At 36.3% G+C, this 17,166-nt stretch overlaps 1 protein-coding gene across 1 annotated transcript in view; it reads left to right on the top strand.

Moving 5' to 3' along the window:
* The window catches only part of LOC124284433 (serine/threonine-protein kinase MRCK alpha-like), a 63,595-nt gene that overhangs the window by 3,330 nt on the left and 43,099 nt on the right, over positions 1 to 17,166 (top strand). The window contains 2 exon segments of the mRNA XM_046720514.1: positions 8,104 to 8,195; positions 12,220 to 12,303. Coding sequence (XP_046576470.1) covers positions 8,104 to 8,195; positions 12,220 to 12,303 — 176 coding nt within the window.

The raw sequence follows: 17,166 nt of genomic DNA, 5'->3' as shown, positions 1-17,166 counted from the left end.
AGAAGCTTAATTTTAAATGACTGCATTGAATTCAGTGTTAGAGTGCCTCTTAAATTATGAGACTCACAGTTTTGAAAAACAACAATAAATTCTCCTGTTTGCCTACCACAGGCATTTAGTGTGGAATCCTAGATAAATGCATGCAATAAATCCTCTTGAAATTTAGAGTTCAGGCAGTAAGGATTTTAGCAATGTACATAGATATAGTCCTGCATTTTCAAGCAGAGGTAACATGTTTCAAACATTATTCTTATCATCTTCTAGTGCACCGGGGTGTGGGTGTGTGTGTGTGTGGGGGGGTGGTTAGCCCAGTGGTCAAAGCATTCGCTCGACATGCCAAAAGACCCAGGTTCGAGTCCCCACATGGGTACAATGGGTGAAACCCATTTCTGGTGTCCCCTGTCGTGATATAACTGGAATATTGCTAAAAGCGACGTAAAACTAAAACATTGGTTAGATGTTAGAGGTCCTCAAGGTTGGAAGTGATTGTATAGAAACAAACAAGGTTTTTTATCCTTTTTTTAAAAATAAGTTGTACTTCTTTAAACAAGGGTTAAATAAATATGGGGAGAAGTTTTGCTTTGTCAAACCATAGACCAAGTATTGAAGTGTTGTGATAATTCAGAGTAAAATTGTAACGCTTCATACTTTGGTACATCTTGAAATTTTGATTTTGTTCAGCAAGAGATTTTGCTTTCCGAATGTTTTTGACAAATACTTGAACATGGTTTGCTTATATAGTATTTGAAACTAAGATACAAAGTCAGGGTGACCTTGCTATGATGCTAATTTTGAAATCAATAGGTAAACATTTAGAGTTATGCTGTAACAGTGTATCTCAGGGACTGCATATTAATGCTGCATATGTGATAATATGTAAATAGAGAGACCACAAGTCAGGATCAAATGTTAGTATTACTGGGTAAACACTTCCATTACTTTGACTATGGGTAGATATTGTCACCTTGAAGGGACTTATTTTGGAAAGTGAGATCCTTAAAAATGTGCACAGTTTTGGAAAGTGTTTTCCCCAGTTACCTTTCATGAATGTATTTGGATAAAATTCCTTGATAAATTCTTGTTGATATCATTCCCTATCCATGGTTTATTAATCTGTACATATTCTAATCAAGAAAATCTGTATTAAAGGTGAAATGTACAAACAAAACAGAATTTCATTTCTCTGCCCTTGAAAGTAGAACGCTCAATATAAGTGTTGAAATACGGTAATATGCCTTTATGGGGTCCTTGTTTTCTGAGCAAAACAGGCCTGAGTTACCCCCTTAGATTATGACGTATTTGGTGCCCATTGATTTAAACTTGTCTCCTGTCAAGTCCCAGAGCAAAAGATATCCATAGTGAAATTATTGGCACGAAAAACTGTAGGATTTATGAAAGATGCATGCAGGACAGATTGATCGTGTGTATTTTGCATGAACCTCACCTCAGTGAAATACCAAATATGTATAACAATGCTGACATACATATGAGATCACTAGCAGTAAGTGACTTTCACAAATGGTGTGTTCATGGACAGGATACAAGGGTATTAGGAAGGAGGCGTTTTTGATTCAAGGATCGTATATGCATAAATTTGACATGTTAGTAATCAGATTTTTTTGACAATCTGCAAGGTATTTTCTTTTTGTTTTATAACGCCGATGACTCAGGTTCAATTCCCCACATAGGTACAATGTGTGAAGCCTATTTCTGATGTCCCCCGCCATGATATTGCTGGATCATTGCTAACAGCAGTGTAAAACCATACTCATTCACTCCATCTTTTTGTTTTCATTGTCATGGGAAATAGCCAGAAATGAGAAGTACTGTTAAAGTAAGTTATGCATGTGTTTGCATCATTCATGGCGTCACACTTAACGGAAACTGTAATGAATTGTATTGAATATACCAAATCACTGAAATAAATCTATTGTTATTTCCCCAATTCTTCCTACTATACTCTTCCCATGCATATTCTGAGTGAGTGAGTGACTCAGCAATATTCCAGCTATAGGGCGGCGGTCTGTAAATAATTGAGTCTGGACCAGACAATCCAGTGATCAACAGCATAAGCATTGATTTGCACAATTGGGAACCGATCCCGTTAGTCGCTTCTTACGACAAGCATGGGTTACTGAAGATCAATATTCTAACCCATACCTTCATGGGTCTGCATATTCTGAAACTAATGCAACAAGTTGATAGGGTTATCAACAACTTTATAGAGTGATCATTACTGATTTGATGAAAAAACAAAACGATACCTGTAATAACTGGTATGCTGTATTTAAATTGTATTTTCTGTGTATGTATTCAATATGTAGTTAACAGTAATTCTCTCTCCTTCTTTTCTTTCCCACACACACACACAGTGATTGGATTCTTTCACAGAAGAGATCATTTCCCAAACTGGATGTGCATTTATGTTTGCATAACATTTGGATACTATTTTTCAACCACATTGGATGACATTCACCATGGCTTGGTATATATTGTGCATATTTGCTTTGGATTTGCCAAAATAAGATACTTTTCGAAAGACAATTGACTCAAGTAAAATGTTATACAATTTGAATAAACTATGCAAAAGTGCAGAACATTGAAACACTGTTTGTACAATGTATACTTTTTTGAAATTATGGCCTCATCACAGTGTGGCTGTGCACAGAGGCACAAGAACCACATGCCTGTAACTACACCATGTGAAATTGGACCAATAAGGTCTGATAACATCATTTGGTTATCAATTGGCATCAATGACACCATATATTGACTATCGGTAAATGTGCAAAATATGAAATGATATAATGCCCCCAAAAATAGTTATCTGTACTGTTTTGGCTATGCAACCGCTAAATCAAGATAGAAAGTTGCATTTTCATGAAACTTGTCCATTAACTCAATTTCATTGTATTTTCTGTCATTGTGTTATTGCAGTAGTTTTGAATACTTCATGAAAAAGGGTGTTAAAATTAGTGATCTGGAAGTTAATGACAATATGGTCAAACTTAATAAAGATACGTCAATGACAATATATGGTCATAAAGTGACTGCTCAATAGGATGCTTTCAGTGTTTGGAGATCACATAAGTTATGTTAGTCTCTGAATTCATATGAAATGTTAGAGCGTATTGATACAACATGTGCAGTTTCAAATACATTTCCCAAAAGGCTTTGGATGCAGCATATGCATCACCAATCTTCTGTTAATAATTCGGTCATTATTATTTATTTGTTATTTTCCAGGATGTAAATAACCGTTTTGATTTTTAAGACTGGACAAGGATGGGCTCATTTGTAATGTTAAATATTTATCAATTGATTTCTGTTGGTAGAACTGAAACTATCATCTGTCAAAATCAATCATGATAGCTGATGTAGAAAGATTCTAAACTTTATCTTGTTACAACCTAAGACTACATTGCATATGATTTGTTTGTAATGCAATGGTGACTATTAGTTTTGATCAATGATTCATCAAGCTTTACTCATTTGCATCATAATGGTGATTGATTAATTATTGAGAACTTGTAAACAATATTGGTTTTGACCTAACCAGGCAATGCAGAATAGTTTCTTTTTGCATTACTTGTATGACTGATCCTTTTTTTGAAAATCATATATTATTGATTATGACGTTCTCAAAAGCCACAAAACATCCATCTAGTTATATGATATTTGCATTAAAGTATTATTATAAGAGAAGAGTGGTGGTATTGATTATGTTTAGGCCTATCTTACCACTCACAAAGTGCCTGTAGTATTATGACACCCTTGGAGAAGATAATGGATGACTGTCTCCAATTAAACTTTCATTAGGTTTGTAAAAAATTGATATGTACGTTTCTTTTCAAGAGTGTTGTTAATTATGTCTAGCAAGGAAGAGGCTGGGATCCTCAGGAAGTCAGCAAATGTTTTTTGTCCCACATGTGAACAACTGGTAGAAGCATGCTAATTAGCCTTTTAAAGAGCCAGGAAATAAGGCTGGAAATAGCCTGGACAGGTGGACTTCTTATAACAAGAATGTAGGGATAGAAAGGCTAGGAGATAAAACAAAGTCTTCTTTTGTCTTTCATGCTTGTGTTGGTTGTGGAGTATGTTCTTGTCGTTCAGGGATAAAGGTGAAACATTAAAAGCAAGTGGAATACGGTAGATTCTTAAAAAATGGTAACTTTACTGGAGATAATAGTTTTAAAAGGCTATCTAAGTTCAATTCAAATGATATCTGATTCCTGCTTGTGTTGATTTTGTGATTAGTAATATTCACTTTTGTAAATGTCTAGTCAACTTAGGTAAAAGGCCATGAGTATAATGTGAAAAGCTATGTGTAGTTCAGCTGATGCTCATTAAACACGTTTGGTCCCATTAGTATGGTTGCAGGTTTTGAAAAGAATCTAAGATAATTAGGTAGTTTTCTCTGGAAGAATTTTTGAATGCTGAGTCATTGAAAAAATTAGAGATGTATTTAAATATGTTGAAAGGTATAAAATGGATTAAATTGCTGATGAATTATCCAGCTTAGTCATAGAGGAGTTATTTTTATCAGCCATTTCAACAATACAATGTGTTTGTATGCAATTTGCTTTGATGATTTGGGAATGTTTGTCTTACTGTTGTGTTAACATGTATTCCTTCACGACTGTCCATGTCAGTTACACCAGTTTAACACCACAGTAGGTCCATTAAAACCTTTAGATTCAGAACCAAGGCAGGCAATTAGGTTTCATTTGAGTGATGAACCCTTTTGTTGACAGGTAAATTAGGCATCTGTGTGTCTGTGTGATTGGGTGGTACAGATACTCATCTTTCCTGTGCAGTATACATTACTGGTTGTTGATCACATGCAGATGCTTCATGGGTAATTGTATCTCCCACATTGTCTAATTTTTCCTGAACTTTTTTTATTTTGATGTGTGTCACGATTTGTCAGGATGTTAAGTGTCTGGTTATTGTGATCAGAGTGCTACTTATTCCTTGTACTTTGTACGTTTATTTTGAGTTAGTAGAGTTCTGAGATAGTGAAACAGTTCAAGGCGTTTTTCTGAAGTCTTACTCTTGTGCTAGTGGTTAAAGCGTTGGCTCGTCCGCCGAAGACCCGGGTTCGAATCCCCACATGGGTACAATGTGTGAAACCCATTTCTGGTGTCCCCCGCCGTGATGTTGCTGGAATATTGCTAAAAGCGGCGTAAAACCAAACTCAGTCAGTCAGGCTTACTCTTGTTGCATTCTCTTTGATCAAATAAGTTCATCATCAAAATAATAACTAGGGGTGTAGTTGATGGTAGGTTGTGTATCCGTTGTTAGATTTTATGGAGGATGCAATGGTCCTTGAGGGATCTTATCGTATGCGAACCTACTGACCCCTTGATCTTTTAACATCAGGGTATAACAAGGACACCTTGCTATGTTTTGTGTTACAGAAATATGTGTCCTGTATACACAAATGTATAGAACAGAGGCAGAAGAAATCTGTCTTCATCCTGTGGATTTTATCGATTTCAGGACATTTATTTATAATTAATATAATTATCAAATCTTCCAGTATTGTAGACTTCACCATTTCATTATGTCACTTGGTATTCAAATTAGCTGTTACTCTAAGTATGTTTTTAGATGCTATTTGGGCGGTGGGGTAGCCTAATGGTTAAAGCGTTGGCTCGTCACGCCGAAGACCCGGGTTCGAATCCCCACATGGGCACAATGTGTGAAGCCCATTTCTGGTGTCCCCCGCCGTGATGTTGCTGGAATATTGCAATAAGCGGCGTAAAACCAAACTCAGTCAGTTTTGATGCTATTTATTGCCCCCTTATCCCTTATATTGTAGGTGAAGGGAAAACCCTGCCCGTCATATTCATGCTTCATTTTGAACACCAACATTGAAGTAAATCAATTAGTGATGAAAAAGTGTGTGTGTGAGGATGACAATTACCTATGTCAGGGGTGGAAATAACCCATTACCCAACGTCCGAGTCAAGTGTTTTTTTCTGTTGGGCAAGCTGATTTGTATATCACGCTGTACTGGTGTCCAGTTGACTTTCCAATGTTAATAATGTTGTTTATTTAAAAAATCAACAAGAAAACGGCCGGTATAGTGGAAAACTTATCAGGGCAAGTGATTTTACATGTGCCACTGTACCGGAGTACACTAGCAATTTTAAAGTTATTTCCATCCCTGTATGTAGACTGGAATTAATCAATAGCATGCTAAATATGAACTAAGCTGATTCGTTTTATGTTGAAAATTGACTTTCTCTCGTTTAACCTCGGTAATCTTTATAAATGTAAATGTTTCTGGTAGTGAATAATCAATTTAATGTCAATGTTTCTAAATTTGTAAACAGGCATTGACATTAATGATTAAGTGAACATATATATTTGAATATACATAGTAACATCCCAAATAATAACTCAAGTGTCTTCAGAAATGGACCAAATTTAGTTGGTTGACGCAACAATTTCTTGCAGAGATTGGTTGAGGCTTGTAACAGCTCAGTTATTGATAGGGGTGTTCCTATTATTCTATGGAGTAAGAATATAGGTCCACAGCAACCTTTGTCTAAAGGTGACTGAAGAGTTGTATGGTCATTCTCAGTGATTTTCTTGATGAATAATCATGATGATTGCATGTCATTGTGTCATAGTTTAGTGGATAAATATGCATGATATCACTATGGGGGCGGTGGGGTAGCCTTGTTACAGTTTCCGCTTGTCACGCCGAAGACCCGGGTTCGAATCCCCACATGGGTACAATGCGTGAAGCCCATTTCCGGTGTTCCCCGTCGTGATATTGCTGGAATATTGCTAAAAGCGGCTTAAAACCATACTCTCACCACTCATGATATCACCCACTTGATTGTCAGGTCTATATTAATATTTACAGACCGTCCTCACATTGTTGAAGTGTTGAACTATATTGTACAACAAACATTATTGAGGAATTATAGGTCTGAATCGGCTTCCATCTCTAGATGACATAATGAACAGTGACCCCTGACAGATGATGAGTGATTAACAGTGGTTAAGTATAGATAAACATTCCAATATCAAATGATGTTTAACCATCTGATATGTAGACTGGACATCAACAGTATTAGCACTGAGAATGTTGAAATTCATTCTGTTAATGTTCTGGTTGGATAAACTGTTTTCACTGATCAAATATGCTCATTCTTGCTTTTCCAGTATATTCTGTTACGATGGTATAAGTTACCCCAACCATATTCAGAACCATTGGAGTGGTGAAAAGCAATCGAATTACTCTCACAAGAGAGAGAAATATGGTTAGTTTGAGACATGAGTGGTGGTAGTATTGACGTCACATTTGAAACAATGGGGAATGGGTCCAGTGTATTTGTCATAGTATGGAGAGCTGTAAAAACAGGGATAAACGGAAGTTTGTATCAGTCACATGGCATACACTACTATGTTTCTTGTTTGTAGTGAGTCATAGATCTGAAAGTTGCTCTCTTTGAAGTTTTGATGTGAATGATTAACATGCTTCATAAATTTTTGGGATTTAGCCAAATTGTGTCATCTTACATAGAACTCGCCTGAGCTAAGTTCTAGTTCTAGATGCCGGTCATATTTTACAACCCTGCAAAACCCACAAGACATTTTTCATAGTGTTATCGAATGTTACAATAAAAACATGGATAACTGTGGTATTTAGTTTAATATTAAAGAGAATTTGATTTGTGATGATGCCTATAGGTGAATCTGCTACATGCGGTGATAACTGTTGGGTGTCATGGTGAAAATAGGAGAAGCAGGGCAAGTGGTGTATTGTTGTATACTAAGTTGGGAGTTTTACCTAATGTGCCTTATTGGTTCTTATCACGGAATTCCCAGGTAGAAATAGTCTCAGTATCCCATTCATGTCGGTGGATCCAACTCCTGTACTGTAAATTAGGCTTGTTCCTATAGGTGTTGTACTTGTCTGGTTGTGTGTCATCATGACCCAAACATTGAATTATTAATCATGCTATCAACCATTGGTTTGTCAGGTCCAGGTTGTGGCTGTAGCTGTGCTGCACAGTTTGGTTAAGAGAATGGTTTCAAGCTAGAATTTGTTAAATTTCAAAATGTTTCCTTTTTTTATTTTAGCAAAACCAATAGTCGGGAAAATCAAGACATGTCGACTCCACCGAGACGACTTCGAGACCCTGAAGATCATTGGGAGGGGTGCTTTTGGAGAGGTAAGGATGACTTTGACTTGCACTGACATACATCAGTGTTACTTTAGCATTAGCTGTTATCATGCTTATCTTCAATTTAGGAAAGGAAGATGTGCAGTCTAGATTATAGTCTTGGAGCTGAATTATGGACTTTATTTGTAAAAAGGATGAGCACAAGTGATGACTCAAGGATGCCAAACTTTAAATCATCAGAAAGATTTTTAGCTTGAGAATTAAACAGCCCCTTTTTCACTGCAACAGCAATACATGTAAATTGTTTTCCATGAGCTCATTCTGTCATTTATGAGTTTTTAGTTGCTTTATACTTCATACGCCTTGCACATTTGTTAAATTTGTTCTGTGCAAGAATTGAACAGAAATGCGTGTCACTTTGAATACACTGTGCTACTTAGAAAGTGGTCAAATGTAACACATTTTATATTTCTGATTACACTTTCTTGGTAAAGTACAAATTCGTGACACATTTTTGGGTTGCGTCCCATCCGGGATTCGAACCCACACCCTCAGATTCAGGCACCTAATTGCCAGCACACAAAGTCAGCCACCTAACCCGCTCAGCCACTGCAACTTCCCTAGCTGAGCGGGTTAGGTGGGTGACTTTGTGTGCTGGCGATTAGGTACCTGACTGAGAGTATGTGTTTGAATCCTGGATGGGACACAACCCAACAAAAGTACTAGAATCTGTGCCTTACTGAGAAAGTGTAATCCCATATATAGCATGTTGCTGGTCACTTTGTGTGACAATTAAGCGTATTTGTTATTCAGTTTGAACAAACTTGAAATTCATGTCATGGTGACCTCATCATGAGTGTACATATTAAATGACTTCAGTCTAAGGTCAATGCTACATTAGGATTAAGAAATATGTTAAACAAAATATACCTAACAGTCATCGAGTATTGACTAATATAGCTCCTTTCTCAAAACTTGCTTTTGTGTGAGATTCATTGATATACTACCCATGAAGGTCCGGGTTAGAATATTGATCTTCAGTAACCCATGCTTGTCGTAAGAGGCGACTAACGGGATCGGGTGGTCAGGCTCGCTGACTTGGTTGACACATGTCATCGGTTCCCAATTGCGCAGATCGATGCTCATGCTGTTGATCACTGGATTGTCTGGTCTAGACTCGATTATTTACAGACCGCCGCCATATAGCTGGAATATCGCTGAGCGCGGCGTAAAACTAAACTCACTCACTCACTCATTGATATACTCTTGTTTACCATTTTGTCCATTTGACAAGTTGTGAAATACAGTATAAAAGGTGTATCTATATGAGTGACAATTCCACTATGAACTGTTTCACTGAACAGAAGTGAAGTGGATGTTTCCCTTCATTTGAGATGTGTTCACAAAGATAAAGTGTGGTATAGGAAGTTCAATGTGATATGTGAGATGCAAGAGGAAAACAGATGCACTTCCTTGTCAGAAGGTTCATCAGGAAATTATTTGTCTCTGTTACTGATACTAAAACACACAGGTCAAGTGTCAGATTCATGTCTCACTTTCCATGTAGAAAAGTCTACTGCAGTTACAGACAGTGGAAGTGAAAATAGTTGATGCTACTATTCTAAATTGGGAAAGGCAACAAATGTGGAACAGGCCTGCTTTTTAGCTTGTGTTATCCATTTGAAAACATCACACACCATAACCGCAAAACATTAGGCTGATTGTTTCTAATTTTGTACTGGAGGGGGGGTGCTGAATATTGAGTGCCTATCCCAAAATTATTGATTGGATTTGTCTCTTCATTTCTTTTGGACAATGTCTCGATTATTTTTGTACTGAAAATCTTATGCAGAATATTGAAAAATTATCAGAAGTGTAATGAAAAATACCCAATTTTCCTACATTATTTCAATGTTGAATAAATACAAGGGACAATTTGTGAGGTATACTTCAAGGACGTTGAGTGTTTTATTGTGTCAAATTTAATGAAGTTGTCAGAAATGTAAAAGACTATTCACATTCTCACAGGGAATGCCCAGCTGTATCTAATCAGCCCGACAGCAGAGGCTTCTGTTGCTGTAATCTTTGAACCTTTCAGCAGAATAGCTAAGAATAGATTCCCCTTGACATTTATTATATCCATGTCTCAATACATTACAAGTGAGTGTGATGGGGTCTCCCTGGGGTGGTGGGGTAGCCTAATGGTTGAAGCGTCTGCTCGTCATGCTGAAGACCCTGGTTTGATTCCCCACATGAGCACAATGTGTGAAGCCTATTTCAGATGTCCAATGCCCTGATATTGCTGGAATATTGCTAAAAGCATTGAAAACCATGCTCACTCACTCTCTCATTCACTCCTCATGCCTAAGGCGGGGTTCGAATCCTGAAATGGGTACATTTCCAGAAACATATACTCATTTTGGTGGTATATGATCTACTAACTCAAACATTTCAAGAACCAAAGTTCTTTTTCTCTGTTTTGCAAAATGTGATCATCTGATGGAAAACAAGACATGTACCTCATTTGCTTAAAAGCCAATTATTTTTACATTTGTCAGACTGCAGAGTGTGTACATGTCATAATGAAGTATGAGCGAGAATTATGCACCACCATGAAAAGGAACACAGCAATCCTGATTGTAATCAGTGTTTGCCTTGTGTCGTCCCATGAACATAAATATGCAATGAGCAATACTGGGACGCAAAGAGACAAACCTACATGTGTCCCCGAGACCTGTTAAAAATTCCTGACAATTTAAGTGTTTACTCATGCATGACATGGTTTGTAAATGGACAGAGAAACCTGAGCCATCTGTCGACCTAAGAGCACTAGTTTGTCAGTTTTCTTTTCTAGAAATGCTAGCAGAAGCTGCAGGAACTTGAGTAAGAATACTGAGATTAAATACTAAATATTGACAGTGACAACCGTTTAAAAGGATGTAATTTACAATTTTTGATGTCCAGGAAGGTGTTTACAAATGTATTTTAGAAGAAATCGTGTTAAGTTAGTGGGTTTAAGTGGAAAACAAGTTAGGAATGAGCTGCACAAGTTTTTATGGTTTTGACACCAGTTGATTGCAGGACATAAATGAGAATCATTTGGACTGTTTGTCAACCATGACCTTGAACTTTTGCTTAAGGTCCCATGGAGTCAGCTGGTAGATAGTCAGGTTTTGATTCCCCACATGGATACAATGTGCATGCTATTTAATGGTGTCCCTGCTGTGATATGGCTGGAAGAATGACTTATGGTAGAAAGCCCAACTCACTCATTTGATTATTCAGTTTGCCATTGTTTTCAGAGTTCCTTTTATTTGAGTCCCAATGTCATGTTTAAATTATTTTTCTGGTGCCCTGAGAGCACACCTAAAAACTGCAGTTATTCGATCAAAATACTCTGGAAATGATTAACATGTATTACAAGAAAAACCTATCCAAACCATTTAATGCAAATAAGTATAAGCATTTTTCATTCTCATGGCGCATTGGTGCCACCATTGTATTCTCACTGGGCATTACTCACACAATACATTATTGACTTTAAGCAAAGGTGGTAAGCAAGCAGACAATAAAATAAGTCCAGAACGAAAACTATGTTGTCTTTGTTTTGTTTTTGTACTTTCAAAGTGAATTATGACAGTCCATTGACAAGATGACCAAGCTCCCAGTTGGCATCGGGTTTTTTTCTGACAATGTTATCAATAATTTTAAAGGATCCTCAGAAAATTCTTCAGAGAGTAATGAATTTATTTCCAAACATCCCAGCTTGGTGTTTCTCAAAGCTGACCCCACCACAGTTCCAAATACATTTATGTAATTGAGTAAGAGATTTAATTCTTTGTTTAGGTGATGTATAGCACAAATAACCTCATCATGAAAGGGGCAGATAAGTCCACAGGGCATGCATAAACATATTAAATAGTGACCTATGGCATGATGTGAAAAAGAGTGCATTTCTGTTTCTGTTTCCAACCTTTATCATTATATTTAACGAGGTGTGTAATATAAAAGCTGAAAAATGAAGGCAACTTGAGCAGTGTCAACTAATACGATATCTTGTCCTACTTCATAGGTGGCAGTGGTGAAGGAGAAGCAGACAGACCAGGTTTATGCAATGAAGATCCTCAACAAGTGGGAGATGCTGAAGAGAGCAGAGGTAAGCAGTGTATTGACCTCTACATTGTTGATTACATATTACCTCAGTACTTTTATATATCTACAACCCTTTGGACTATCAGGGTTAGAGGTACCCCACTGTACTGGTTGTAAGTTGTGACCAGATATATCAGGTGGTCACACTTGGTTACTAGATACATGATGTCATTGTTACTAGATTCCTGGTGTCATCGTTACTAGATTCCTGGTGTCATTGTTACTTGTTGGGAATTGGTTAATATCTCTAGATTGGTTCATTACAACTGATGTCATTGTTACTTTGATTCCTGGTGTCATTTTTAAAAATTTTTGTTGTTACTAGATTCCTGGTGTCATTGTTACTAGATTCCTGGTGTCATTGTTACTAGATTCCTAGTGTCATTGTTACTAGATTCCTGGTGTCATTGTTACTAGATTCCTGGTGTCATTGTTACTTGATTCCTGGTGTCATTGTTACTAGATTCCTGGTGTCATTGTTACTTGGTTCCTGGTGTCATTGTTACTAGATTCCTGGTGTCATTGTTACTAGATTCCTGGTGTCATTGTTACTTGATTCCTGGTGTCATTGTTACTAGATTCCTGTCATTGTTACTTGATTCCTGGTGTCATTGTTACTTGATTCCTGGTGTCATTGTTACTTGATTCCTGGTGTCATTGTTACTTGATTCCTGGTGTCATTGTTACTTTATTCCTGGTGTCATTGTTAGTAGATTCCTGGTGTCATTGTTACTTGATTCCTGGTGTCATTGTTACTAGATTCCTGGTGTCATTGTTACTAGATTCCTGGTGTCATTGTTACTTGATTCCTGGTGTCATTGTTACTAGATTCCTGGTGTCATTGTTACTTGATTCCTGGTGTCATTGTTACTTGATTCCTGGTGTCATTGTTACTAGATTCCTGGTGTCATTGTTACTAAGTTCCTGGTGTCATTGTTACTAGATTCCTCGTTACTTGATTCCTGGTGTCATTGTTACTAGATTCCTGGTGTCATTGTTACTTGATTCCTGGTGTCATTGTTACTTGATTCCTGGTGTCATTGTTACTAGATTCCTGGTGTCATTGTTACTAGATTCCTTGTGTCATTGTTACTTGATTCCTGGTGTCATTGTTACTTGATTCCTGGTGTCATTGTTACTTGATTCCTGGTGTCATTGTTACTTGATTCCTGGTGTCATTGTTACTAGATTCTTGGTGTCATTGTTACTTGATTCCTGGTGTCATTGTTACTAGATTCCTGGTGTCATTGTTACTAGTGTGGGGAATTGGTTAAAATCTCATAATTAATGTCATTACAACTAATTAATCATCGAAAATAATAGGTTTGTGTCATTTATCAAATTTTCCTGTTATGTTTGTTAATGCACAAAAGTTGTTTTTGTTTTTTTTTGCAAATTGCACAAAATGCATTTGCAAATTTTTACATCTTTAAAGGATTACTAGTATGTTAAGGACATAAAATTCCTGGTGTCTTTAAGATAAATTCAATCATGACTTGGAACAGGCTGAGAGTTCTCATGAAATGTAAATTTAATGACACAGACAAAACCTACCTTGTGATTAGTATTGTTCATGCAAACAAGTGTTCCAAAATTGTTTGTGTCCGATTATGAGAAAACATGATTGACTGCTTGATTCCTGCTGTCTTAGATTATTTTAATTGATTGGACCACCACTAATTGTTACTAGATTCCTGATATCATTGTTACTAGATTCCTGGTGTCATTGTTACTAGATTCCTGGTGTCATTGTTACTAGATTCCTGGTGTCATTGTTACTATATTCCTGGTGTCATTGTTACTAGATTCCTGGTGTCATTGTTATTAGATTCTTGGTGTCATTGTTACTTGCTTCCTGGTGTCATTGTTACTTGCTTCCTGGTGTCATTATTATTTGATTCCTGGTGTCATTGTTACTTGAGTCTTGGTGTCATTGTTACTAGAGTCTTGGTGTCATTGTTACTAGATGCCTGGTGTCATCATACAGCTACCACATGAGTTGTTGGTGCAATATCGACCACAAACATATTTGGTCCAAATGAGATCATTTTCACAGCTCTGGCACATGTCTATAATATTTAACAGCAAACAAACAAACCATACATGTGTAAGAACAAGAAGCATATCTGTATTTTTGGAGATATTGATTTTCATGAATTGATTTCCAAGTGTGAAAATGTAGTACATTTACATGATTGGTATGATTTTTTATATAGTTTGAATGGATGTGTAAACTTGTGAACTATGAGCTTAGAAATTATTGATATTCATTGATTCTGTTTCCACGAAGAAGAAGAAGAAGAAGAAGCGTAACTGCAACTAGATGAATAGTCAAAGGAATAAACACATATTCAGGCAAATCCACCGTAGGGACATTGGCAAGCATAAGCTGTAGAAGTTCCACGGGAGAAAAACTGAAAGAATGCATACATTCTGTCTGCACCACAATGTAGAAACTCTTCTGTAAATGTCACTAGTAGGTCAGTAGCAGAAAGTCTTGCCGGCATCAGCTGAATATGACTCACTCCTCATACACTGTCAGAAATAATTCCAGTTGTGTGTAGTATAGTGGCTTGCCTTGGAATTTGAAGTATCGATGTCTGGATGTAGTCAGTAGCTTGATGGTATATTGAAAGACAGTGACAATAACAAGACACATTATAATGAACATAGTTCTACATCCTGAAAGTTTTTCACAAACACCCACGGTGGTACAAAAAACTATGATACAATGTACATAAAGACATAATTTAGTTCATGTAGCAAGAATGGTCATGACTTGAAATATCACATATACCTAAAAAATCTGGATATGTTATTGACATTTAACTTCATTTATCTTTTGAGAGCATTATTGGTATCTGTGATAGCTTTATAGGTACAGTGGCAAGACAAGTTAAGCAACCATTGATTGATGACATATCTTGATTTTAAAATTTCTTATTCGTAATCTTAGTAAGATAATTTAAATGTTGTTATCTACACTGATCAAAGTAGGGACTGAATGATGATTCAGTGTGAGTCAGCATGGTCAGCTTACCATATCATTGTCTCTATTCATAAAACTAGTTAGTATCATAGGAATCATCAGCTTGTACCTATGTCAGTGTGTGATAATTATGGGCCTAGCATCTTTTCAACATTGACTGTCAACTGGTTCAGTAAATGTAGTTAAGTGTCTGAGAACATGCATATTTGATTTAGAAAAACTTATGCTATAAATTAAGACAACACTTGTTGACTGCCTTGGTTAGACAGGAATGGTTTCTCAGTGTCTTAGCAGAGAGAAACTAATGAAAACAAAACAGTATGAAGACAAGTAAAATTGATGAAGTAAAAGATATAGACCGGATCCTGCCTCCAGAGTGTTGCCTTAAAAACTGGAACATTCTTCCGGAAATATTGTTTTTGAAAAACACCAGATTCTTGATATGCTCCATAGTTGTTATCATTATTACTACCCCATTTGCTAAAGTCAGTGTCTAATGGTAAAAGTATCGCTAGTGCTGATATTTGACAAGTGTTTTTAATTGGTGGCATTGTATATCATCACTTTTCAAGCTGGTAAATGTTTTGGGTTCCAGTGCATCCCTGAACAGCGTGTCATTGTCAGCTTTTTTTCATCAAGACCTGTAGAAATATTTATTGTTAACTGTTGTAAGTTTACAACGTTATGTATAAGTCAACTCGGCTATATGTATATTATTCGTAAATGAAAAATGTATTGTTGGTACATTATAAAATCACTCAGTTAGGATCACTGTCTAAAATACAAAAAAAACATTATAATATTACACTTCCAAGATGTATTAAGCATTGAAAGTGCTGTTGTAATAATTGACACAACAAAGTTGAGGCCTTAGTGCAGTGGGGTGACTAGACTACAAGCCATGTCAAATATTATCTTTGATTATATCTATATACAACATTAGTAAACACATGCAGACCACCTCAATTAACTTAAATTATGTTCTTTGAATAATGAAATTAACATAATTTATGTTCATTTATTCCTTGTAATGGTATTCTATATTTATTGGGGCGTCGGGGTAGCCTATTGGTTAAAGCATTTGCTTATCACGCTGAAAACCTGTGTTCGATTCCCCATATGGGTACAATGTGTGAAGCTGTTTTCTGGTGTCCCCAGCCGTGATATTGCTGGAATATTGGTAAAAGCGGCATAAACCAAACTCACTCACTCGCTTTATTTTACTAAGGTGTCATGAAATAATAGATATGTATACATATACACTATAAATCACTGGAACAAAAATATGTTATCCCTAATATATAAATAGTATCATGGTGGACTTAGTTATTTTGTTGCATTTGTGATATGCAAGAAAACAGTTATGAACTAACAGAAATAATATACTCACTGACTGATAGTGTTGACAAATACATACAACAGTACACTTCTGCACCAGGATTGTGGAATATATTTATGTTATAAATATAGAATCTGATCATTCCTGCAGTGATAGAAACTCGTTCAAAAACTCTAGTGGCCCAAATGTTTCAAGTCTGGTCACCACTTTTTGAAAGTTAGTAGCCCAAACCACTTTTTGGTGGCCCAAATAAATTTAGTACAAACTAACACATATTGGCAGTAACTGAGTTGCGAATAAATATAACAGGAAGAGGGTGTACACTTTATAGTATAATTTAAATTTGAATGCTTTGTTGCTGTTGAAAATTGTATTTCATTTTACGAAAATATTTGATAAGCAATATTATGTTCATGAAAAAATATGTTACATAAATGACATGATCAATAAAAAGATATGAAACAAAATTACTATGACATTCACTTGTAGAATGTCAACTGTTTCACTGTCTGTAGAATCAGTGTAGATCATGTATTATA

This window comes from Haliotis rubra, unplaced genomic scaffold, assembly GCF_003918875.1.
Source record: "Haliotis rubra isolate DU_JTF1 unplaced genomic scaffold, ASM391887v1 Scf337, whole genome shotgun sequence".
Classification (NCBI taxonomy): Eukaryota; Metazoa; Mollusca; class Gastropoda; order Lepetellida; family Haliotidae; genus Haliotis; species Haliotis rubra.
Note: the sequence above shows the minus strand (reverse complement) of the source record. Positions and strands in the feature narration are given on the sequence as shown.